The sequence below is a fragment of the Hibiscus syriacus genome, unplaced genomic scaffold (genome assembly GCF_006381635.1).
Source record: "Hibiscus syriacus cultivar Baekdansim isolate YM2019G1 unplaced genomic scaffold, ASM638163v2 tig00001644_pilon, whole genome shotgun sequence".
Taxonomy (NCBI): domain Eukaryota; kingdom Viridiplantae; phylum Streptophyta; class Magnoliopsida; order Malvales; family Malvaceae; genus Hibiscus; species Hibiscus syriacus.
In genome coordinates this window covers 6,570,919-6,597,352 of record NW_024061878.1, presented here as the reverse complement: position 1 = coordinate 6,597,352, position 26,434 = coordinate 6,570,919, and the positions used below count along the sequence as shown (strand labels likewise).

At 30.9% G+C, this 26,434-nt stretch overlaps 2 protein-coding genes and 1 long non-coding RNA gene across 4 annotated transcripts; 2 read left to right on the top strand and 1 right to left on the bottom strand.

Annotated features, from left to right (window-relative positions):
• The first annotated feature begins 580 nt into the window (after positions 1–580).
• LOC120129712 (non-specific lipid transfer protein GPI-anchored 2-like) lies at positions 581–3,548 on the top strand. Its single transcript, XM_039147154.1, has 3 exons — positions 581–1,021; positions 2,872–2,913; positions 3,279–3,548. Exons 1-3 carry the CDS (start codon positions 634–636, stop codon positions 3,362–3,364), a joined length of 516 nt encoding a protein of 171 aa, XP_039003085.1. The 5' UTR covers positions 581–633; the 3' UTR covers positions 3,365–3,548.
• On the bottom strand, positions 2,142–24,940 carry LOC120129723. Its single transcript, XR_005516776.1, has 3 exons — positions 24,820–24,940; positions 12,946–12,953; positions 2,142–2,152 (listed from the first exon to the last, which is right to left on the bottom strand). It is a non-coding gene; the product is annotated as an uncharacterized LOC120129723 (long non-coding RNA).
• Positions 17,795–25,140, top strand: LOC120129694 (general transcription and DNA repair factor IIH subunit TFB1-1-like). 2 transcript variants are annotated; one of them, XM_039147139.1, is made up of 21 exons: positions 17,795–17,958; positions 18,043–18,123; positions 18,406–18,484; positions 18,570–18,631; positions 18,790–18,853; positions 19,344–19,458; positions 20,464–20,539; positions 20,628–20,723; positions 20,897–20,941; positions 21,117–21,173; positions 21,292–21,447; positions 22,094–22,159; positions 22,380–22,503; positions 22,725–22,781; positions 22,865–22,992; positions 23,067–23,258; positions 23,339–23,452; positions 23,609–23,686; positions 24,071–24,118; positions 24,421–24,489; positions 24,876–25,140. In XM_039147139.1, exons 2-21 carry the CDS (start codon positions 18,043–18,045, stop codon positions 24,960–24,962), a joined length of 1,794 nt encoding a protein of 597 aa, XP_039003070.1. In that variant the 5' UTR covers positions 17,795–17,958; the 3' UTR covers positions 24,963–25,140. The 2 variants fall into 2 exon arrangements, with proteins under 2 accessions (XP_039003070.1, XP_039003077.1); XM_039147146.1 differs by lacking the exon at positions 24,876–25,140 and having other exon boundaries at positions 24,058–24,118; positions 24,421–24,495.
• Positions 25,141–26,434: the final 1,294 nt, after the last annotated feature.

The window sequence follows — 26,434 nt, the reverse complement described above, 5'->3', positions numbered from 1 at the left end:
TGCTAGTTTTGAAAATATTGGTCGAACGGTGTTAGAAAAGTAAAATTAAAAACAAACGGTGTCAGTTATGTAATTTAGCCGAATAAAAATAAATTGGCAGTTGCATTAAATTGTCATTTCGGTTGCAGTTACATGAGGGCTTTTTTGTAATTTGATTCTCTCATATCCCACCCACCCATGGAACTAATGTTCAATTGAGTCGAATTAAATCAAATTTTTTTGAATTGATAAATTATATTTTACAATTTAAAATTGATTTGAATTTTTTTTAGTCCAGTTGAATTTTTTAATTTTTATTTTAAATTTAATTATAAATATTTATAATATTATGATATTATTTGATTTTAATTTAAATAATTTTTTTATAATTATATAATATATATATATATTATTTTTCATATATTATATACATATATAGTATAAATTTGAGACACTAGACTTAAACTTAAATTCAATTATTTGAGTTATATTTTACAATTTAATTTTTTTTTTTAAATTTTCGAATCAAATAAAAAAAATTTAATTTTTCAACTCAAATCAAATTTTACTCACTCCTACCGTCCTATCTTCTCTATATATATCCACCTGTCTTTTCCCAATTCCCACACCACAGTAAGCCTAAACCCACAAGAAATGGCAGCTAAGCAGACAGTGGCAATTATTGCTTTCACCTTCTTTGCCCTAACATTCTGTAGGGGCGCGACGGGACAGGCAGCGGCGCCCGAGCCGGCAGCTGTGGCCTTGGGGCCATCAGCGGAGGCACCGGCGTCGGATTGTTTCAATGCGTTATTGAACTTATCGGATTGCTTGACGTTCGTGGAGGCAGGGAGCAATCTGACGAAGCCGGACAAAGCGTGCTGCCCGGAGCTGGCGGGGCTTGTGGAGAGCAGTCCACAGTGTTTGTGCAAATTGTTGGATAATAAGACTGCTTCCGGGATCGGGATCAACATCGATATGAAAAAAGCTCTTGATCTTCCCACTGTTTGCCGTGTTTCCACTCCTCCTGTTAGTCTCTGCTCAGGTAAGTCCCTTCTCGTTTCTTTACCCTTTTTCTTCCTTTACCAAAACATCATCGATCGTGGTTCCATTTCGTATAAGCTTCATGTCCATTCTGGTTTTGATTTTCAGATCTGGTGCAAGTTTCTCGACTTAATTTTATCAGAAATTCTTTAAATTATGGTTCAAATTTCAAATAAAACTTTAAACGGGAGTATAATTTTTTAACGGGTAAAATACACAAATGGGACATAGTATTGATATATTAAATCTCTTATTTATTAAAAATTATAAAATGATCATTTCACTATATAACGTTACTTATTGAGTATTTCATCTATTAAAAATTACAAAATGATAATTTAATTATAGAATGTTAATTATCGAGTCACTCGACTATTAAAAGTTATAAAATAGTTATGTGTTTATTCATTATATTATAAACTCGTCATTTTCTGTTAAAAAATAATAGTATTCTGAGCTGAACGCTAATCTGCTGATTATAATAAGATAAAATTTGATTCTATAATCTCAAACGACTATCATATCACAATCATCATATTAACGTCTAGTTTAAAAAATTATAAAAATTTAATGAAAAATAACGAATTTAAAACATAATAAATAATCATATATCTATTTTATATTTTTTAGTAATCAGAGACTTAATTAAACAACAGTTTATAATTAGAAGATTATTTTATAATTTTTAATAGTCGATGAATTTAATAAAGTAATACTCTATAATCAAAAGATAATTTGTGTATTTTACCCTTTTTAAATTAAGTTCTTAAAACATTAAAATCTTTTTTTTTCATATTATCTAAACTTCTTAGACGTTAAATATTATTTCAAAAAATAAAATAAAGCATATTTTAGGTAAAGTTAGTTATATCAAATATTTCTAAACTATGATTTTCATTTTAAATTTATTATCAAACTTTTGAATATTTTAATGTCATCCTTTAATTATTACATTAATTTTAAATTAGTTTTTAAAATTTTAAACACAAAATGTATTTATAAAACTTAGCCTAATGGTTTTATTAATATAGATGTGATTAGCGTATACCATTAGTTTGAGTTAAAATTGGACGTTAAAAATTTTGAGATCAATTTGAAAAGGGGTTATAGATTGAGGATAAAATTAAGACATCTAAAAGTGTGAGGATTAATTTAAAATGATAATCATAATTTGTGATGAAATTATCATATTTAAAAGTTTAGAGACAAATTTAAAATAAAGATAAAGATTATAGTTTGTGGATATTTTATATAATTTACTCTTATATATAAATATATATCAAATTTCAAATAGATGTAAGGTTCATTAATAGTGTAAAAATGTTTATTGATTTAAGATTGTTGAATTAGTTTAAATTGATGACTGAATTTATTTAGTTTTCTATAAATTAATTTTTTAATTTTTATGCAATTAATTTTTCATTTTTAGTTTCAACAGCCAATTTCCCCCCAAATTTTTGTTTTATATAATGTATTCACAATGATTTAGTTGTAGTATTTTTTTAAATACGTTAAATTCATATTTATAATTTAATTTATATTTTAAATAGATTTTTAATTGAAATTGAAATTTAACACCTAAATCTAAATGGATGATATAATTGGTAGATGATTGATTGAAACTAAATTATTATGATGTGAGATTCAAGGTTTTTGGTTTGCCCCACCGAACATCACGTGCCCTGTCTTATGTTAATTATTTATTTTATTTTTTATTGGATTAAGTGGTAGAAAATATTTATTTAATCCTTGATTTTAGATTATTAGATTCGAATTAATCGATTAATAGATAAAAATCGGTAATTATATAAAAAAATATTTAATACTTATCGTTTTTTTGCACTGTTACAGTTATCAATGGCACCCCAGTAGGAGCTCCGGCAATTTCACCAGGTAACTTCAATATTTTCGTTGGTAAATTACATATTTAATCACCTACATAGTCACGTGGTTACGCTTTCATCATGTGGTTACTTTTTTCTTTCGCTCATATATAATGTTATGTTGTGATCTCATGTTGTTAAAAGAATTAATAATGATATTGATATGTCACTATAAGATAATATTATATTATTATTAAAAAAATTATTATATCAGTAATTTTATTTATTTTTAACTAAATAAGATTAAAATTAACTAAAATATAATTTTAAAAATAACTAATTGATGAAAATAAAATCATAAAAAATAAATAATTATTTTTAATGGCAAAACGTACTTTATTATTTAAATAATATTAATTATTTTGCATTCCTCAGGTGGAGGCAGCCCACCAAATGGAGTTTCTAAAGTGATTCCCTTGGCAATCGCTATTCCACTTTTACCCACACTTTTTCTCCTTTGATTTCATCTTCTTCACTCCATCGCTGTATTATTTTAAGGATGAAAAGATTTCCATATCTTTCCAGCTTAGAAATCACGCCATTGATTACCATTCCAAGGGAAGATGCCTTTGTTTATGTCAAGTTTGATAAATTCGTAAAAGTTTTCCAACTATTTTATTATTTATACTCTGGTCCTTCGATTTCTAAACCTTTGCTTTACGAGGTATGAATGTCCAATTTAATCTATAATTGGTCCTAAATATGTTATATTTGTCTATTAAATAAGTATGATACATTTGAATTAGTTACTAATTGATCTAAATTGAATAAGATCAGAGAACTTGTTGGTTGCTGTAATTATCACTTATAGAGGTTGTACATAAGAGACGAAGATTTTTTAATTGAAAATCGTCGATTGTTGAGAACGTCTTTGACAGTAGGTCATCGTCTTTTGCATACATCTTTTTTTCATGTATATGTCTACTTCCCTTACATGTAATTAAGGGTGAGCGTTCGATCAAGTCGAGTAAAAAAAATTCGAGTTATTTGAGTTGACGAGTCTTATTTTACAACTCGGAGTTGACTTGAAATTTTTTTCGAGTCGAGTCAAATTTTTGAGTTTCTATTTAAATTTAATTGTAAATATTTTCAATATTATGATATTATTTGGTTCTAATTTAAGTGATATTTTATAATCATATACAGTACATATATATTTTTTCATATTTTTTTCATATGTAATTTACATATACCATACAAAGTCGAGAGACTCGACTCAAACTTGAAAATCAATTTAATAATTATTAAAATTTTTGAGTTATTCGAGTTGTATTTTACAACTCGATTTGAACTTGAAATTTTTTTTCGAGTGAAGTCGAGTTTATGAAATTATAACTCGAAGTCAAATTTTGTATACCACTACACGTAGTTATCCCATGTAATCTTTACTAATAAAATGACATCCTTCCAACTGCCCCCATTAAATTTATTTATTTTAATTAATCAACCAATCACAATTTATTTATTTAATAGTTAGAATTAAATTAAGCAATCAGGATTTAATTTTTATAGTAACATGACTTCTATAGAGTATTTTTATTTTTCCTAAACAATATATATTGCCACAAAATACAAAGAGAACATATTCATCTTCTCCCTTTTTGTTTCATTTCAAATTTCACGACTATTAATTTAGTTAGCTTTTTTAAAATTATGTGGCCTCTATCCACTAAGCCTTCGACTCAAGCTTCTGAGTACAAAAAATTTTGCTCGTTAGTATATTTATTGTTATACCATTTACGGTGCGTGTTTTACCGTGCTATAATTGTTTTAATTTTGTTTAATAATTTTTTTATTGAATCTAGAATAATTAAATTATGATTAATATCGTGGTGATGTATCTGAATCTATGTATGTCTATGTTTGTGTTCCGTATTCTGAACTGTATATTGATTGGTTATCAAATATGTTTCTGAATTACTTGTGAGATGTCCAAACAACGTGTATTATGTATTGGTGATTGTATGTAATTATACATCCTTCTAAAGAGTACTTTGATTTATGTATCACATGCCTTGAGTTGTCAATGTAATCGGTATAAACATGTCACACTTGTCTGGTTTCAAGGATAGGGATGCCAATGAGGAAGGTTAGTGGTTCACCTCTTATGTTTTAGCAAATTAATGCTTTTGCCGGTGTAATCATTATACGGTTTACAAAAAATATTTTTCTTAATTTCAACAGTCACCACTTCTGTTTATAGGATTTATCACATTTTTTTGACGTTAAGTTGATTACGATTTATGGAAACTCATTTTGTGAAGCTTAGTAAATGGTTGTGCAGTTAGGAACTTATTAGCTCGTGTTTGTATTTTGGTTTATCGATATTTTCAAATTAGTTGTGTATGCTTATTTGATTATCTGAATACTTTGTTTATCCGTACATTTTGATCGCATTGAGCTTTATAGCTCACCTCTTGTATTTCTCCCTTTTAGATATTTCAGGATATTAGGATTGGATCAACATTTCGAGGATTAAAGTCTCAAATTTAAATTATTTTTATTAAATTATTTTATAATAAAGTGATAATAATTGTATAATTATTTGAAAAATATGATTTTATACATATTAAAAAATTTAATTTATTTCTGGATCACTTCGATGATTTATATGACCTTTAAGATTTGGCCGTAACATTTAGGCCATGTCTAGGGGGTTACATTTAGTGATATCAGAGTCAGGTTCAACCCTCAAACTATGGACTCCACTAGAATCGTATGATTTAAAAATGATAAATAAAAATAATTTGTAAATCTGATTTGAAAATTGATAAAAGTGGATTTTTTTAAATAGTTTTATGCCACAAATATATATTTTTTCTAAAATTGACAGGTTCCTAGATTTCAATGTCGATTCTAACACCAGTTATTTTTCTTTTCTGTGTCTGGGTAGTGCTTTCTTGTTAACTGTGTGATATGAATCTATTGATAAGTCAATAAAAATTTCAATGGCAAAATTTCATTATAGAGGGGAGAGTTCTCACTCCCTAATTTTTCATCGAATCAAAAACTCTAAAATTGGAAGATTTATCCAAAATCGAGGCTAATATTTTAGTCTTGATAATTTAAATTTTATTCATTTTAATTTCGAATTTGTGACTAAATTGAAAAAAATATTAATTTTGGAAATATTTTCTAAGCATATTTTTTTGAGGTATTTTCATAAACTTCAGAGACTTTTCATATGATTAACCCACAAGTGAATTCGGAATTTAATTCTGCTTAACTCTACTCATTTTTCTTTTTTTTTTAAAAATGTTTATTTTATATTAGCTATTATATTATCTATTTATTTTAATTCTAAAATATATTCCGTAAACTATTTATTTTAGAATTGATCTTCAAACATGATTTTTATCGCTATCTCTATTTTAATTAAATTTGATCTTATTAATCTATAAAGTGGTTTTATTTTTCCTAAACCCTATATATTATTAATCTATTATATTATTGTTTCGTTTTAAATTCTACGACTAATAATTTAGTTAGTCTTTAAAAAAAAATCGTGTGGTCTCTCTCCGCTAAGCCTTCTACTAAAGATTCCAATCACAAAATTTTTTGCTCGTTAGTATATTTATTGTTATACGATTTAAGGTGCGTGTCTTACCGTGCTACAACCATTTCAATTATGTTTAATAACTTTTCTGTTGAATCTTGAATAATTGAATTATAATCGATGTCGTGATGATGTATGTCTATGTATGTATTATGTGATTCGTATTCTGAACTGCGTATTGATTGGTTATCAAATATGTTTTTGAATTACATGTGTGATGTCTAAACAATGTGTATTATGTATTGTGACTATCTATAATTATATATTCAACAAAGTAACACGTTATAGTCGGGGGATCATTTTGTAACTTTTAATAGTTAAGGGATTCAACAAAGCAACGTACTATAGTCGAAAGATCATTTGTGTTGTTTATCTAGTTAAAAATATTCTGAATAATTATTATATTATAATCATCTTAAACTATTGAGAAGTAAAATTGTCAATCTTTTGGGCGGGTCAATTTCGAATCATGTTTAAAAGGTTTTTTTGGCCCAAAACCATATTTCGGTAAATTATTTAGCCCAATAGGGAACAACAGTTTTTATTTTGCAATCTATGACAAATGATACAGTACAGAGGGAACTCGTCACATTGAGGTGACTAGTTCGGTTGGAATTATTATTTTATTGGTCCCAGTTTAGTGAATCCCATATGGGCTATTATTTTAATTTATTTAACAGGACTCATCACGTTACCTTAATAAATTATTTTTTTAAAAATAATTATTTAAATTAAATAAAAATATTTAAAAAATGATAGAACTTATCACCTCGACGTGACGAGTTCATTTAAAATCAAATAAACTAGTCGTTGGGCAAGTGGCAAGAACAAAGATCAATTGCCAACAGTCACCATAGAACATTTAAACAAATATATTAATTAAAAAAGGTAAATTAATAATTTTATTGCAAAAAATAATAAAATAGAGTTTACAAACTAATACATACATAATAAAATTTATTTATATTTTCATAGTTCTTGACGATACTGAGGAGTGGTCAAATGATAATGGCGTGGGGCTCGTCGAATACTTAGAGGTCATCTTCCTTGGTCGTCTTTGTCTACTTTTTATTTGGTTGTTGAATAGGAGGTGTATTGAACACACTCTGAGATCCACTTTCGAAATACGGTGATGGGATACTTATGGTATTTAACGCCATCATTGTCGTAACTGAATCGACTTGGCTACCTTGTTGACCATATTTGATATGATCCCATTCACCCTCACTCATATGTTCTATTGAAGATGCTTGAGTGCTTTGCATTGCATCCTACGAACCTCCAACCAAAGTCGATTGAGTCTCGATTGAAGTATGATATGGAAGATAAAAACAAAAACTAGCTTGAAATGCAAAATAATCTAGAGATGCAGAAGTAGAAGAAGAAGATGATTATGATTTCTTCAACTTTGCGAATTTGGCCCTGTGTTGTTCCTATTCTCCCATCTCTTCTAGTGTCTTAAGATATGATTTCCCATTTGTTTCATAATTTCGGAGATAAGGAGAAAGGTTGAAATCTAGGTTGATAGGTGTAATCTCGCAATGCATGAGGACCGATAACTGACAATGATTCCATTACTTAATGTAGACAACGTGCTTCCTCGGCCAATTTTCGATATGTTTCCCACGCATATCTATTCCTTAGAGCGCATCCATATCAAATATTTGCGTAGCAATCAGTTGATGAGATGCAAACTGTCGCAACACTCTATCAACGGTGTGTATCTCAATAATCACAAAGTGTAATAAAGGCAATACGGCACACCATAACTCTGATCCATCAAAAAATATCTATGGCAGTAATTGATAGATCTCTTCGTCACAATAAGAAAACCAAGAAAACTGTAAACATTAATTATTAAAGTTAATATATATAAAGTTAAACAACTTCAAAAAAATAATAAAATAAGCAGTTGAGTATTTATCGCATGTCGACCTGCGATATCGATCCTCATTCGTATATCTTTTTTTGTAGCGTCCGACAACTTGGTCTCGATTATTTTATGGCACCATCTAAAAATAATAAAAATAAAAAATGATTAAAAACAAATAAAATAAAATTAAAGAAATTAGTTAAAAAATTACCATGCAACAAGAAGAAACTCAACTGGGGTGGTGTAATTGGCGAAAAAATGGGAACCACTACCAAGCCCAAGACAGTAGCAATAATAGATAGGCCGCTACATCGGTTTTTTGACCCCTCTCGACGATTGCAACCTTGCTAAGCTCCATATACAAAAAGGTCAAAATTGTCAAGCCCCAACTAGTATTAGGGCACTCATTAAAATTATTTAATATAGATAGATATTGAGTGTACGTCAAATTACCGGATTTACCTGGTAATAATATCCCTCCAATCAGTTGGAAAATATATGCTCAGGATGTAAAAATAACCTCCTCTGTAGGGTCGTCCGTCACTTGAAATTCAAACTCCAACCACGTGATCCGTATCCGATACCCTTAAGACATCGGGGGGTGGCATCCTTCACAAAACTTTATGAAGAATATCGATAAGGTTGTAATCGTTTTGTCTTACGAAGACGACACCTGTAACACCCCAACCCATATCCGACCCGGATACGAATCCGAGGTGTCACATTGACCTTTTAAAACATGTACTTGTATAAAATAGTGAGTAATTTAAAACTTTTATAATATATGAATGACTAATTTACATAAAAGACATTTTAATTATTACAAAACCAATCAGAGCGTGTATATTTCACTTATTTATTTACATATAACTATTCAAAACATTTATAAAACGGTTCATAGCTTAAACAATACATTCTTTTGAAAACATGCAAACTAGAACTTTATATACTAAAATACATATTATTCACCTCTTTTCTGATCTGACCTTTAGTAAGGAGAACTGACATGTCTTGCTCCACATTGCTCTTTACTCTTCTCGAAACCTACGTGTAAATCACTTACACACTAAGTCAAAGACTTAGTGAGGCAATAAACATATAAAGTAAACGGTAACTAATAATCATACATAAACAATTACTACTATCATTTCATACAACTCATACTTTTACAGGTAACAAATATATATATATATATATACATATATGTCATTATCATTCATATCTCTTATCTCATGTTCCTATGATCTCTTATGTCCATATCATATATCTTATAGACTTATTATTATATCATCATTTCAATCAATTATACTCATTCACATATACCTTAACCTGTACTCATGTATATCATATAACATATACCATATATACTATCATAAAACACGTACACCCAGGCAACTATAATATCATCTTCATTTTTATTAATATTATTTATATAATAGTCCATGATATACATGTGAGAACTAAAGATATGCGAGTACATAGAGGTTGTGCACTAATGCTGTCACCACATCTCATATAATTGCACCGAAGTGCCACATATAATTGCACCGGAGTGCCGCATAGAATTGCACCGTAGTGCCATATAATAATGTCCATAAGGACCACATATCATTCCTTAAGAATCATATACATATGACAAGGATCAAGTATGTGTCTCACCAGACTTCACACATATTCCAAAGAATACATATATATCCCGAAGGACAACATATCATTCCTTAAGAATCATACACATATGCCAAGGATCAAGTATGTGTCTCACCAGACTTCACACATGTTCCAAAGAATACATATATGTCCTGAAGGACCACATAGACCCTCGACTCTTGGCATGCCAACTATACCCCTAGCTCTCATTACACATAACATGGGCATTATCTTTTATATCCTTTTACATATTCATGTAACCATATCATATATTCATATAAGCTCATGGTTTCATTCACATATACATGTAATCGCGTAGTTCATGTAAATTCTCATATGAGTTCATATTCATATAAACATATGATTCACCTTCACGTATCACATATACTTTCTCTTTCATATAGCTCATAACATTTCTCATGTGTTCATATGATATGTAGATCATTGTCATCTCATCATGTTATCACATAAACATATAATCTTACAATACATACAAAAACACCTCAATACATATATTTACATATACCTATCATTTCATTATCCTTATTATTATTCTTATCATCACCATTAATCCCTTTTACTTACCATATTCATATCAATAACACATATACTCATGCACACATATAAATCATAATAAATACATACTTCTATGAATTCATGTTTTTCACTATTGGAAATAGACTTATCGCAAGTCTTATTTTCCATTGAACCTCATATATTAAAGAATGTGCACTCACCTTAGCCTTATTTGCTTTAAATCAATCTTAATCCTTAGATTGTTCCGGAACAAGCTTTATTCTATATCTACATCATAATAATACATTGATACATATCAGTATAATAATTGATATCTTCTAAATTGCCACTTCTTAGGCTAAAAGAAAAGCCCATTTCATCTTTTAATGAAGGTATGCATCGATGCACTGCACAGTGTATCGATGTATTCCCTACCGATGAATCGATGCACTACTTGTGCATCGGTGCACAAAATACATTCGATGTTTGTTTATTACTGGGATGCATCGATGCATGCCTTATGCATCGATGCACCAATTGCATTTGATGTTTTTATTTTAAAAGAGTGCATCGATGCACTACCTGTGCATCGATACACCTTCAAACAATTTCTGGGTTTTAACCTTGATGCATTGGTGCACTATGAATATGCATCGATGCACTCTGCCCAGAATCCTCTTTTTGAACCCGAAAATTCATTCTTTTTGGATTAAATCCTTCATATTTCAACCCCTTTCATATTCCTAACTTACATATATATACTTAAACTCATTAATATTCATTTATCTCATCTTTAACCTTAATATCCTCTCATCTTTAGGAACTTCAAGAATCATACCCTATTTTCCACATGTTTCAAATCCAATTCTAACACTTAATACTTCTTAATTAAGCTGATGACAAGTCAAATTTAACTTCAAGTTCAACTTATCAACTCCATTCTGGAAATTCACTCAAGAACTCCAAATCTTTAATCTTCTCTAACTCATTTATCTTTTGATTTTAAGATAACTTAAGCTTTCCTTAAGCTTAAGTATCACCTAAGAATCATAACCCAACTTTTAATTCAATAAATAACCAACTAATTAAGAAACTCACCTTTGAGCTAGAGCTTCACGCACAAAGAAGAAAGGAGGAGAAGAGAATTCTGGAAACATTGTTTTTGGTTTCCTACACTCCCATGTGTAAAAATATATATCCCCACTATCACATTTTTAATTCCTTAAATGATCAAATAACCATCTTACCCTTTAGTTCCTTTAATAATTATTAACAACTTTTAGGAAATACTTCTAAATAAATCACTGAACTAATCTATTCTTCTACTTTAGTCACCAAATTCTGAAACTTTACAATTTGGTCACTAACACATAGTTTGGGATGTTACAAATCTCCCCTCCTTTTAAAAATTCATCCTCGAATTTTCACTGCACATCTTGAGAAGAACATATCTTCTAACGTTCTCATGATGCTTTTTGAACTTAATCTTTTGTATCATCATTAATAACTTGGTTCTTATCATTTCAATTATTCGACTACCTTTTTACTTTATATCTCCTATCATGTCACTTATCAGATAGACAATAACATTAATTCTTATTACTTAAACTCATAAATCAATCAAATTCCTTGTCAATCTTCAATTGTCTTGCAAGAATAACCAAACTTTTATTTCATCCTTACTTGACTGACTCCAAAACTTCCTTAATACATATAAATCTTTCTTCATTTCTCTGACTACTTCCACTTGACCAAGAAACATAACCTTAAATATCCATATAACTGATTAAACATACACTTTGCATAACTAAACAATTTCTCATATCACCTGACATACCTTTCTTACTTCTAGTTAAACTTATAATCTATATCTCAACATAACCTTTATCACATCTGATTCTTTAAACTTCATCATTTCATTTCCTTCATAAATCAAAATCTTCTTATACACCAATCATATCTTTCTTTCATGTTCACATACTCTTTTCCTATCACTTAAACTCATCTCTGATTACCAATCTTTATAACTTTACTAATCAACTTCACTTATACAGAACCTCATTCTTATCGTATCTTGCTTGAATTTTCTTCCATCAAAACTTTCTTTAAAACACATAAATATTTATCTCCTTGCCTATATCATATCTATATGATCAACATACACACCCACATCCAGATTCATATCTCATTTGATTAACTTACTTTATCTTTCCTTCAAAGCTTATAACTCTAACATCCATGCCATTACAGCTAATTAGTAACAACTTTTCAATCTAGGGCGTAAGCCCTGATCAAATTAATCATAAACATCATTTTAGTTGAAATCAACCCAGTGTAATTCACTTATCGAATCCATACTCTCATTCATATACAGTATTATGCCTTGTCTCATTTATTACTTTTCATTTCAATGATTAAAATACATAACCATATCTCAATCCACACCATACATAATTAGCTTACCCTGAAATCATCTTCTAATCATTTAACTTTAATACACTACTATCTTATAACTCTGTTAGTTAACATCGGTTCTTCCAATCTAAAACATAAACCTTCATCGAACAATTCATATACATTCTTTGCAGTCGGAATTATTTCAACAATAGTTTACTCAACTAATCAAATAAACATTCAATCTCATACACCATATCACTTCCATTATTCAAGCTTAACATTCTAACTTCCTTTATTTATAAACTGATCATTGATGTACCCATACTTAAACTCTTCTTATCAATCCTTAGTTTTACTCAAACATTTGAATCCTCACTTCCTTCACTCTATCACTTTACTATAATCACAGTATACAATTGTATCCAGATTCGCTTTATATTTGGTTATCATAACCTACCATATCTTGAAATCTTGTAATTCTAATACATTCCATCCTATAATCTTGTTAGCCAACACTAACTCTTTCCATCTTAAATAAAAAAAACAGTATCTACCTCACTTGATACTTTTAAAATACTTCTTATCCTTCACATTATTTAATCTCGAGCAAAACACTTAATCCATTCCTCCACTTTCATATCTTACTTCACATCTATCTTTAACTTCTCATTTAATTATCTATAACCAAACTCTATTACTTAAGTAAGTCTGACTTTCATACAATTTGATCTTTTAACTTGAAATACAACTGATTTCAACTAAGTCGATAACCAATTTTTTTTTTAAAAAACCTTTCAACACTTATAACACTATTTTAATCTAGGCACTAGCCCTCTACATATCACTTGCAAACATCATTTTCATTCAAATTAGTTTCACAAACTTTCACTCTACTTATCAAACTATACTCTTGTTCATACACATTATAATTTCCCTCTGCCTCAAATTCATAAACTCTGACTTCATATATATATATATATATCATACTCTTGTCACTGATGCACTTATTCTGAACTCTCCTACAAATTCTCACTGCATCATTTGATCTTTTGACATTCTCATGGTGACCACCATACTCTAACTTACCAAAGTAGTAACGAAACTACTCAATTTAATTTCTCCTCTTGGGAGAAATGAAAACCTTCTATCATATCATATAACCATATGTTTGTAACAACAGAACCTTCCTCAAATCCATCCTTGAACTCGGGTGCTCTTAACTTTTTCAACTAATTCAATACATTCATTCTATAAGTTAAAGAAGTATAAATTGAAAATTCATCAGAATATTCTTCAACATGGTGAAGACATTCCCTAAGTTTATACAGGCACTTCCTGAGGTTTTTCGCTCTTCTCCCTGCCTGGCCAGGGCAGGTGAATGCTATTACCTTCAGTCTATTGCCTTGTGCTTCACTTTGGAAGCTCTCATGATCATACATCTAATATAACATAACATTTTAATTATATTAGCAAGACAATACACTCCTTACACTATCAGATCAGAAATTATTCACTCTATGTTGGCATGTATACTTTTTAAAACACTTTTTACTTCGATTTATGCCTAGAATCGGCTAAACTGTAGCTCTGATACCATTAAATGTAACACTCCAACCCATATCCGACCCGGATACAAATCCGAGGTGTCACATTGACCTTTTAAAACATGTACTTGTATAAAATAGTGAGTAATTTAAAACTTTTATAACATATAAATGACTAATTTACATAAAAGACATTTTCATTATTACAAAACCAATCAGAGCGTGTATATTTCACTTATTTATTTACATATAACTATTCAAAACATTTATAAAACTGTTCATAGCTTAAATAATACATTCTTTTGAAAACATGTCAACTAGAACTTTATATACTAAAATACATATTATTCACCTCTTTTCTGATCTGACCTTTAGTAAGGAGAACTGACATGTCTTGCTCCACATTGCTCTTTACTCTTCTCGGAACCTACGTATAAATCACTTACACGCTAAGTCAAATACTTAGTGAGGCAATAAACATATAAAGTAAACGGTAAGTAATAATCATACATAAACAATTACTAATATCATTTCATACAACTCATACTTTTACATGTAACAAATATATATATATACATACATACATATATGTCATTATCATTCATATCTCTTATCTCATGTTCCTATGATCTCTTATGTCCATATCATATATCTTATAGACTTATTATTATATCATCATTTCAATCAATTATACTCATTCACATATACCTTAACCTGTACTCATGTATATCATATAACATATACCATATATACTATCATAAAACACGTACACCCAGGCAAATATAATATCATCTTCATTTTTATTAATATTATTTATATAATAGCCCATGATATACATGTGAGAACTAAAGATATGCGAGTACATAGAGGTTGTGCACTAATGCTGTCACCACAGCTCATATAATTGCACCGAAGTGCCACATATAATTGCACCGGAGTGCCGCGTAGAATTGCACCATAGTGCCATATAATAATGTCCATAAGGACCACATATCATTCCTTAAGAATCATATACATATGCCAAGGATCAAATATGTGTCTCACCAGACTTCACACATGTTCCAAAGAATACATATATGTCCCGAAGGACCACATATCATTCCTTAAGAATCATATACATATGCCAAGGATCAAGTATGTGTCTCACCAGACTTCACACATGTTCCAAAGAATACATATATGTCCCGAAGGACCACATAGACCCTCGACTCTTGGCATGCCAACTATACCCCTAGCTCTCATTACACATAACATGGGATTATCTTTTATATCCTTTTACATATTCATGTAACCATATCATATATTTATATAAGCTCATGGTTTCATTCACATATACATGTAATCGCGTAGTTCATGTAAATTCTCATATGATTCACCTTCACGTATCACATATACTTTCTCTTTCATATAGCTCATAACATTTCTCATGTGTTCATATGATATGTAGATCATTGTCATCTCATCATGTTATCACATAAACATATAATCTTACAATACATACAAAAACACCTCAATACATATATTTACATATACCTATCATTTCATTATCCTTATTATTATTCTTATCATCACCATTAATCCCTTTTACTTACCATATTCATATCAATAACACATATACTCATGCACACATATAAATCATAATAAATACATACTTCTATGAATTCATATTTTTCACTATTGGAAATAGACTTATCGCAAGTCTTATTTTCCATTGAACCTCATATATTAAAGAATGTGCACTCACCTTAGCCTTATTTGCTTTAAATCAATCTTAATCATTAGATTGTTCCGGAACAAGCTTCATTCTATATCTACATCATAATAATACATTGATACATATCAATATACTAATTGATATCTTCTAAATTGTCACTTCTTAGGCTAAAAGAAAAGCCCATTTCATCTTTTAATGAAGGTATGCATCGATGCACTGCACAGTGTATCGATGTATTCCCTACCGATGAATCGATGCACTACTTGTGCATCTGTGCACAAAATACATTCGATGTTTGTTTATTACTGGGATGCATCGATGCATGCCTTATGCATCGATGCACCAATTGCATTCGATGTTTTTATTTTAAAAGAGTGCATCGATGCACTACCTGTGCATCGATACACCTTCAAATAATTTCTGGGTTTTAACCTTGATGCATCGGTGCACTATGAATATGCATCGATGCACTCTGCCAGAATCCTCTTTTTGAACCCAAAAATTCATTCTTTTTGGATTAAATCCTTCATATTTTAACCCTTTTCATATTCCTAACTTACATATACATACTTAAACTCATTAATATTCATTTATCTCATCTTTAACCTAATATCCTCTCCTCTTTAGGAACTTCAAGAATCATACCTTATTTTCCACATGTTTCAAATCCAATTCTAACACTTAATACTTCTTAATTAAGTTGATGACAAGTCAAATTTAACTTCAAGTTCAACTTATCAACTCCATTCCAGAAATTCACTCAAGAACTCCAAATCTTAATCTTCCCTAACTCATTTATCTTAAGCTTAAGTATCACCTAAGAATCATAACCCAACTTTTAATTCAACAAATAACCAACTAATTAAGAAACTCACCTTTGAGCTAGAGCTTCACGCACAAAGAAGAAATGAGGAGAAGAGAATTCTGGAAACATTGTTTTTGGTTTCCTACACTCCCACGTGTAAAAATATATATCCCCACTATCACATTTTTAATTCCTTAAATGATCAAATGACAATTTTACCCTTTAGTTCCTTTAATAATTACTAACAACTTTTAGGAAATACTTCCAAATAAATCACTAAACTAATCCATTCTTCTACTTTAGTCACCAAATTCTAAAACTTTACAATTTGGTCACTAACCCATAGTTTGGGATGTTACAACACCATTCACGGGAACACCTAGTTGGTAAGTGACATCTTCCAAAGTAATCGCGCTTCACCACTCAAAAAATGGAAAGTGTGCATCTCAGGCCTCCTACGTTCAATCAAACCCGAAATCTACATCAGGTTCACCTTAAAACCACACTGGAATGTGGTTGGATACAAATCGGATTGCTGAAGATATATAATCATCTACTGATGTGGATCTCTTGATGTTATTTCGCGTTGACAAATGCCCTGTTTTTAGATAATTTTGTGAACCGAGAAATTTCGGGTTGGATAAATTTTTTAGATAATTACCCCATTTTTTATTTCGGGTCGGCAGGTCAGAATTCTATATTTGGGGCAAAAAAACCTGTTTAAAACCAGCGTTTGTATCAGGGCCCAATAATTTAAAAGAAGCCCAATTTAGAATATAATATTTGAACCTGAAACTCATTAAATCCAGTCTTTAAAAAAAAAAAATAAAAAAAAAATCTGCTAATAGTTGTCTCTCCCTGTTGTTCGATTCTGTGGGTTGATCTTGGTGTTTCAGTTTTCAGTCGTCTCTTCTTCACTCTGCCTGCATCTTTCTCTTTCGCTCTTCAGCTTTTCCCCTTCGATTTACTCTTATCTTTCTTTAACTACCATATAAACAATACTGTAAAACCTCAATTTCCGGGTTTTCCGCAATCGACATTAATTCGGTTTTTTTTTTTTGCAAATTGTTCTCCTTATTAATCGAAGATGGCGAGCGGTCATGTGACTAAGCGAGCTAAGTATAAGACCACTATCAAGGATCCTGGAACTCCCGGTACTCTTAGAATGGTACTCATTTTATTTTTATTGAATTTATTTTTTTGGATTTCTATTTGATCAATGTCGAAGAAGAATAATGAACTGATGTTTGCAATTCATGTTTTTTTTATGAAATTTGAAGTTTTAAGCGCATTTTATTTATTGATTGATGTTTTTATTATTATTGTTGATGTTATAGGAAACAAGTTTAAGTTTGTGATGGATTTTATTGTATTAGTATATATTTTTACTGTAATGTTTTAATGATTTGATTCAGAGAGATAATGATCTAAGTAACTTTGCTTTGTACAGACGTTAGAGAAAATTTTATTTGTACCTCATAACCCTAAATCAGCCGTGAAGCTTGATGTCGAATTTCAATACATCAAAGGTATATTGCAGTGTGTGATTCGTTATGTACATTTGTTAGCTAGCATACTTTATAAAAACTGCTGCTTAAATGATGAATTTCGCAGGTCAAAAGCATACAAAGGAGGGGTCGAACAAGCCACCGTGGCTTAACCTTACTAACAATCAGGTATCATCATTTACGTTATTGAATGTATGCTTTTTCATAGGGATGGATAATCATGGCTATGGTTTTTGATATTTTTTGTTATTTATTCAGATTGAATCCAAATGTTTTCTTGTGTGATGGATCGATGATATGTTAAAGTTTTCTTTACATGTTCTCAGAATGGGAGTTTCATCTTTGAGTTTGAAAATTATTCAGATCTCCAAGATTGTCGAGATTTTGTGGGTAAGTTACAGGTTCAAGTTGAATGAGTTTAGGAATGGTATGGTTCTAGGATTTTATTAAGGATTTACTTTTGTGTTTCTCCTTGTTCTGCGCTGTTTTCATGTTTGTTTTCTAACATCTTTTTTTTTCTTCTTCTCGTTTTCGTTAAATTGTATAAGAAAACCTTTGGCTTCTCTATCTATCCTTGTTGACATGCATAACTAATCGATGGTATTAACTTGTTCTTGCTTTAGGTTTTAGGCAATTAAAAAATCTTTTTTTTTACAATGTTACAATTCTGTTTAATTTCTATAATTAGCTTTATCAGCCTGAGATGTATTTGTATGCATGCTTACTTATGAAGTATTCTTTGATCCTAAATCAAATCTTAAAAGATCCCCCTTTTCTTTTCTCTTTTAAGTTTACTCATCTATGAATTGCATGCTACACTGCATTAATTGATGTTTTAGTACACTTGTTTCAAGAAGTGATTTTTGCTTCTCATGAATAGGGAAAGTTCTTGCAAAGGGTGGAGAAGTTTCTGAAAAGCCTTCTGTTGCATATCCTGATGAACAACTCAGTGCCGCTGAAATGGAGCTACGTATTAAGTTATTACAGGAAGATAGGTAAATTTACCTTTTGGTGTCATGCCAATTTATATTGTGAAAGCCAATTGTGTTGGGGTGAGGGTTTCAAGCTGCTTACTTCAATATATATATATATATATATTAGAAATAATTTGAAGGTGGGAAGGAAAATAGGAGAGAAAAATGCTGCAAGGTGAAGTTATTAAGATAATGGTGGTTTAGAGGAATAAGTTTATGCTTGAAAGGGTTTCAGATAGATACAGAAACTTTTAGTCAGGCTGTGGTTTGTAAAGATGTAAAACTCATGTCGGCATTAGTTAATCATAACTTCTTGAGGGAGTTAAAACAAACGACAAGGTGTTGACAGCAAGTTTGCTCTGAAATAACCTCCTTGTGAGAGATATTTCATATCTTTGTGGGTATGAACATTTCAGCAACAAAATTTTTCCTTAGTGCTTATGCACAATCCGTGGGATGTAATATATGTAAGTTCGAAATGGGCAAAGGGTGTTGTACATTATATCTATTTTATAGGTATATATACATCTTTCAAGTCAAATAGGATAAATAAGGTAATGAGAATTGGAGCCGAGTTGCTACAACCATTTAAGCATTCTGGGCAGAATTGCACGTAAAATAAAACTCTTCACTGGATGTATGCCCTAAATGTTTTCTTATTTTATGCAATTGGCTCTTCTTTTGCTTGTTTTCACATTGTTTAATTTGAGGCTGATCTTGTGATTGTTCATGAATATGACCAATTATTTGGAAGCCCCATAACCTACATTTCTAAAGACACGTATGATGGACTTGGAAGTCCTATATAAAGCTTTCTGATAGGGTGTTTTGATTTGTAAATGATCACATATTTTGTGCTGCCATAAATTCTGTAACTGCTTGAACTAAATGCATAATAAATCTTATCATTTACATCTTGCACATTAAGCTTGAAAGCCACTGCTGCTGCTTGGCTGGATTCTTTGCTACTGTATGGAACTTCCTGAGTTGATAAGAACATATTAAATTAACATTTCTTCTTCTCAGTGAACTGCAGAAACTTCACAAGCAATTTGTGCTTAGTGGTGTCCTCACAGAAGCTGAGTTTTGGGCAACACGGAAGGTTAACTGCACATTTAGACATTCGTTTTCTCCAGTACATACTGTTATATTGGAATAAATATTAAAATCTTCCTCTGCATCAATTGCAGAAGTTACTGGATAGAGAGGCCAGTAAAAAGACAAAACAGAGGCTGGGTTTTAAAAGTGCGATGATTTCTGACATCAAGCCATCAGCTGATGGTCGGGTACAACTTTTCTCTCTCTTGCACTCTCACTTACATTTTTATACTGCTTACATCTTTCGCCATCCCATGTGACCATGTCTCACAAGATTGGTTACCATTCATTAGTTTATTTAATGCAATTATCCAAGTTGTGTTTAAGAGGTTTAGATGATCTTTGTTCTGTTATTATGCAGACAAACAAAGTCACATTTAATTTAACCCCAGAGATCATTCTTCAAGTATGGTATCTTTTTCTTTTTCCTTTCTTTCATTATATTTAGTCAAACACCCATTTTAACTTATCCTGTTCCATAGATTTTGCTTCTACCATATATGCAAATATGAAGGATTAGTTTAAGCATTGGTCTTTCGCTGTCAGACTTGGTATAACTGATGCTTGATGATTTGTGACAGATTTTTGCCGAGAAGCCAGCTGTTCATCGTGCATTCTTAAGTTATGTTCCTAACAAGGTACCTGCAGCATCGAAACAATATTTTTCTTCTAGCAGTCAGCCTGTCGAGTAATGGTTTATTCTGCATGTTTTCTGTATATCTTCTTGTGTTTTTTTTTTCTCTTTTTGGATTATAGATGTCAGAAAGGAATTTCTGGACCAAATATTTTAGAGCAGAATACCTACATAGTACGAAAAACAGTATTGCTGCTGCAGCCGAGGCTGCTGAAGATGAGGAGCTTGCTGTTTTTCTAAAGCAGGATGACATATTGGCAAGTGAAGCGCGGAGGAAGGTGCACTTTTTTCGAAATTTAGATTTTTCTTATATTCTGAATGTTCTTAAATTGTAATAATCCTTGATGTTGACAAGTGGGAAGGACAGAAAGAACATGGAAAGAAAGTGAGAAAATCAGAAATAGATAGACGTAATTAGAGAGAAACAGAAGAGATTGAAGGAGAAACAGATAAACTTAAGAGAATCAGACAGAACTTGTAGTGGGAAATCTGAATATCTCAATATTCAATACCCAAACCCTAGATCTGGTAACATTGGATACGATATGAGCACGTTAGTAAAAGTAACTAAAACTCAACATCAAACGACTATTTAAAACTCATTTGAATATAGGAAACTTTAAACTTGACTATGAAATTGAAATATTACACGAACATGCCGCAGATACATGGATGTCTTCGTCTGCTAAACCCAGTCGAAGCTAAAATAACATAGGTATTTATAATTAATACGGATTATAACCTCAAAATAACCTTGAATAGCCTTGATTGTCATAAGCATTACAGTCAAAGTCATAAAATACCTGGTAAACTTAATCTCGTAACTGGGATATCTTCATTCTCCATTGATTCTACATTCTTTCCTGTGAATAATACTATAAATGATGATGATCTTTACCCTTCTGTATAATATGTTCCTTGCAGATCCGTCGGGTTGACCCAACTCTGGACATGGAGGCTGACGAGGGTGATGATTATACACATCTTCCTGTATGTTTGATACCATTACTTAAGGGAATTAAATTAGTAACTGCTTTTTGGAGGTTTGCTTTTTGATAATTTGAAGATAAAAGTGAACTTTTTGGATTCAATTATTAGGTTTCACCGCTGGCTCATGTATATTTTTGTTCAAGGTTTGTAATGGATGAGTTTTACAGTCTCAACATTAGGCAAAATGTCTAATCATCTGTTTCTGTTTCTTAATCTGCAGGATCATGGACTCTTTCGCGATGGTAATAAGGAAATGGCAGAATCACAAAATGAGCTATACAAAAGAACTCTATCCCAGGATATTAACCGGCATGCTGCAGTTGTTCTCGAGGGAAGAACTGTAGGTAAAGGCTATCCCTTGAATTTAAGCTATCTACCACCAGAGAATTTATTTAATTTTCTTTTCTTCTTGCATATATATAATTATATGTATTGTTTTGTAATGTGCTTTTTTTTCCCTCCTTTTCTTATTGCATGAATATATATATATATATATTCATATTCATATGTATTGTTTAGTAATGTCTTGGGGATAATTGCATCTATTCTATGAATTTAAATGCAGATGTGGAGTTGGAAGACACAAAGGCTGTAGCAGAAGCACTTGCTCAGTCAAAACGGGGTTTGTATCGGTTCTGTCCTAATTCATCAGACAACTGTGATTTATGCCCTAAAATGGGTATTTACATTCTGTCTTTGCATTAGAATCATCGAAGAAGGGAGAATCTGATGGGGATACAAGTCGTGAGAGGTTGGATAGGTTATCAAGGATGACTGAAATAGAAGATCTTCAGGGATCAAATAATCTTCCATTAGCACCTCTTTGCATTAAGGTGACTCCTCTGCCCTTGTGGCTCTGATGAATCACTTCTTTGTAGATGTCTTGATTGTTTGTGCCCCAAACCAGGATCCTCGGGATTATTTTGACTCTCAACAAGCCAATGCACTTAGAACTTCTGGAGATGCACTTGGTGGAACTGAACAGATAAAATGCAGTTTGAGCATCCCGGAGGTGTATTGTTCTTTAAGGGCTTCTATCTCGTTGATCAAAGCTATGGGTTTGAATGAGCCTATTGTCAAACCCGAAGTTGCTCATCAAGTAACAGCAATATCTTCGTGGTACTTGTTAAAATGGAAAGTGGTGGAGATAATAATTAATAGTGAAACTTTATGATGCAGGTTTTTGATGCTTTGACTTATAGTATCTCCAATACTAAACATAATATTGGGAAAAATCCTCAAGAGAGTGTTCTGGACAGGCTACCAAGGAAAACTAAGGAGGACCTATTGCATGTGAGAGTTCTTTGTTATATAGCTGTTTTTTATTCCATGGATTTTGGAACATTATCTGTTCTGCCTTCTGTTAAGGATGTGCATTTTTATTTTACTTAATTTGATAATTTTGTTTCTAGTTTGCTTATACTTATAGAAACTTCTCTATGTTTCCAGCATTGGACTTCAATCATTGAACTACTAAAACATTTTTGGTCATCATATCCTATCACCACCTCTTACCTCTATGCAAAGGTAAATCATGCACTTATTCTTGCATGTTTAAGTTATAAAAAACCTAGAGCTGGTATACCTTACGATTGACTGTTGATGATTTTTCCTGTCAATGGATGAAGATTCAAGTTTTATATAATTTTTCAAAATGGGGGAAAAATTAAATTACAAAAAGCTGTGTATTTTTCAAACGCGAAGCAACTCTGTTTTGTGTATTTTTCAAGGAAAAGCTGTGTATTTAGTTGTTGAACATTGTACTGAAAGCCGATGAAACTGAAAATGAAAGCATTGCATTCTAACATAGCATTCTCTATTTTAAATCTCAATATGATTGACTTTCTTGATTAAAAATCTCTACTTTTTAGAATTTATCATCCGAAGTGTTCATTCAGTTGCTCTATGCAGGTTAACAGACTGAAGGATGCCATGTCAAATATCTATCCACAATTAGAGGTAAATTTGTCACAAAAAAGTTTTTAAAATTTCTGATTTCTGTCTTGGTACCTGTTTTCATGGTTGTTTATATCTACAGATGATAACAGTATAGTCCCTGTAGTTCTAAATTAATGCTATTATTTTCCTTAACTAGCATTTCGTAAACTTAGTTCTATTTGATTCCACCCTTTATGCAATGATTTTGTTTTGGATGATGAGTCGAAAATGCTTTGGCTTTATCTTTATTTATTTCCTTCTGTTGATAATATTAGCTTTTCCAGTTTAGCTATATCATTTATAAGCCTGTCATAAAATTCCAGGAGATTAAGGGTTCTGTCCCGTCGGAGCTTCGGCATCAGGTTTCCCTCCTTGTTCGTCCAATGCATCAGGTGAGAACTCTTAATTCTTAGTTCAAGTCCAGAAAAATGAAAGGGAGAATACAAAGAAATATAAGAATTAAACTGCAGGCAGTAGTAGTTTCACTTATTCTCCTGAACTTGGGCTTCAAAATTCTACTACTGGCTTGGGTGTTTGCCCGTGTGATGGTTTTGGACCTCGGTTGAGTCTTGGGCTCGGTTTGTTCTACTTGCGTTAGTCTCATGAGCAGATGGTATTAGCAGCACATGCAGTTGCAGTCACGGCTCGTGTCCTATGGCATGAAATCTACAATACATTCATTACGGTGCCATCAGGCAATGCCTATTACGGCATATTGTCACTCGAAGTTGGTTTTGTTAGGTATAACTATTTTTCTGAAGTTCACTCCCTTGTGCAGGCCCTAGATGCCGCCATTCAACATTATGAAGCTAGCATGCAGAAGAGATCCACACAGAGTGGAGAGAAACCGAATGGATACGTCTAGGGAAACTTTTCCATTGTCGTAATATATGTCGTCTTCTTGTACAAACCTGTATAACCGTGGACCTGGTGCGGTCGGCGGGTGTTTTCGCGACCAGGCTCCCAAAAGGAGCCTAAGATCAATTTTGTTATCGAGGGGGTTTTGGTTCATGTCTAAACAAACATCACAGTTGCACATGCAACAGCTTTCAGAAATGACTTTCAACAGGATAGCCTGATTGGTAAGGTTTAAATTCTAGCTTGATTGAGCTTAAACTTATAAGACTAAAGTTGGATGAAACAAGTGAATTTATTAGATTTAACAAAATTGTTTATTCAGTTGAATTATTAGTTTTGACCGGCGATCACTAATCCAAGGCGAGGATTTTCATTAATTTATCAGTTAACTTTTAAAGACTGTTTTCTTTATTTTATTATATAAAAGCCAGGCCCCTCTTTTTCTGAGAAAGGACTCACTCAATGTTTCTGTATTGAAATACAATTTCATCCTTTAATTTCGTTTTATAACTATATTAAATTCTTAATCAATACAAAATGTTGTATAGGATGGGATGAAAAAGTTGATACTAATCCTTGGTTGTTCGATAGGTATACAATTGTTTTATGTATGATACACAATTATGTTGGATGAAAGTAAATTTTAATTTTCTAAAGGTTACTAATTTCATGATTTTAATCTTTGGATAATTTTTCTCCTTATGAATACTTTTCAACTACATAATAATTAAGGTAAAGGATGAACAAGCACTCTGTGTATACCTCATATCAGGCATAGCAGAAATAAGGGTGGCCCATCTTAGTTTGCTATATTCACAATCCTTTGATATTGCTTAAGTGATCTAGTGTCTCATCCCACTAGACCAACTTATTATTAGTGTGCATACCTCGTTATTTGAATATCTATTTTTTAGATTTATTTTTAAAAATATACTTAACATGTGATAAATAGATGCTTACCTATTTATTATATTTAACATATTTTTTAAAATATTTTCTATTAAATAAAAATTTAATATGATTGTCAAATATGTTAATTTTTTTCAAATTTTTTTATTAATTTATTAAACATTTTTTAAAGTTTACTGTAACAATTATAACCAAAACATAATACAATTACAATCAAAACAATATATATATATATATATATATATAATTATAATTTCAATTAATTATGATTAGAACTAATCATTTTATACATAAATATATAAGTAGAAAATATAATTATATCTGAAAATAAATTAGAATTAAAAAAAGTAATCAAATTATTAGATATATTATAATTAAAGTGATTTAAAATATTATATTAATAAGTTTTGAATTATTAAATAAGTAATTGATAGAAATTTATTATAATAAAACAAGACCTTACTATTTCTCATATATCCGGTGGTGGATTTCTTCATAAGATTCAGCAAATGAGGCTTAAATCTTAATTTATTTGGCAAAAAAAAAATGGAGATTACATAGTAAGGGGAT

Excerpts from the sequence above, each read along its gene's own strand:
- LOC120129694 (XM_039147139.1), top strand. The coding sequence starts at position 18,043 with ATGGCGAGCGGTCATGTGACTAAGCGAGCTAAGTATAAGACCACTATC. Across the intron at positions 18,124-18,405 it reads CTCCCGGTACTCTTAGAATG|ACGTTAGAGAAAATTTTATT; the intron begins GTACTCATTTTA and ends TGCTTTGTACAG. Across the intron at positions 22,160-22,379 it reads ATGATTATACACATCTTCCT|GATCATGGACTCTTTCGCGA; the intron begins GTATGTTTGATA and ends CTTAATCTGCAG.
- LOC120129712 (XM_039147154.1), top strand. The coding sequence starts at position 634 with ATGGCAGCTAAGCAGACAGTGGCAATTATTGCTTTCACCTTCTTTGCC. Across the intron at positions 1,022-2,871 it reads TCCTGTTAGTCTCTGCTCAG|TTATCAATGGCACCCCAGTA; the intron begins GTAAGTCCCTTC and ends GCACTGTTACAG. Across the intron at positions 2,914-3,278 it reads AGCTCCGGCAATTTCACCAG|GTGGAGGCAGCCCACCAAAT; the intron begins GTAACTTCAATA and ends TGCATTCCTCAG.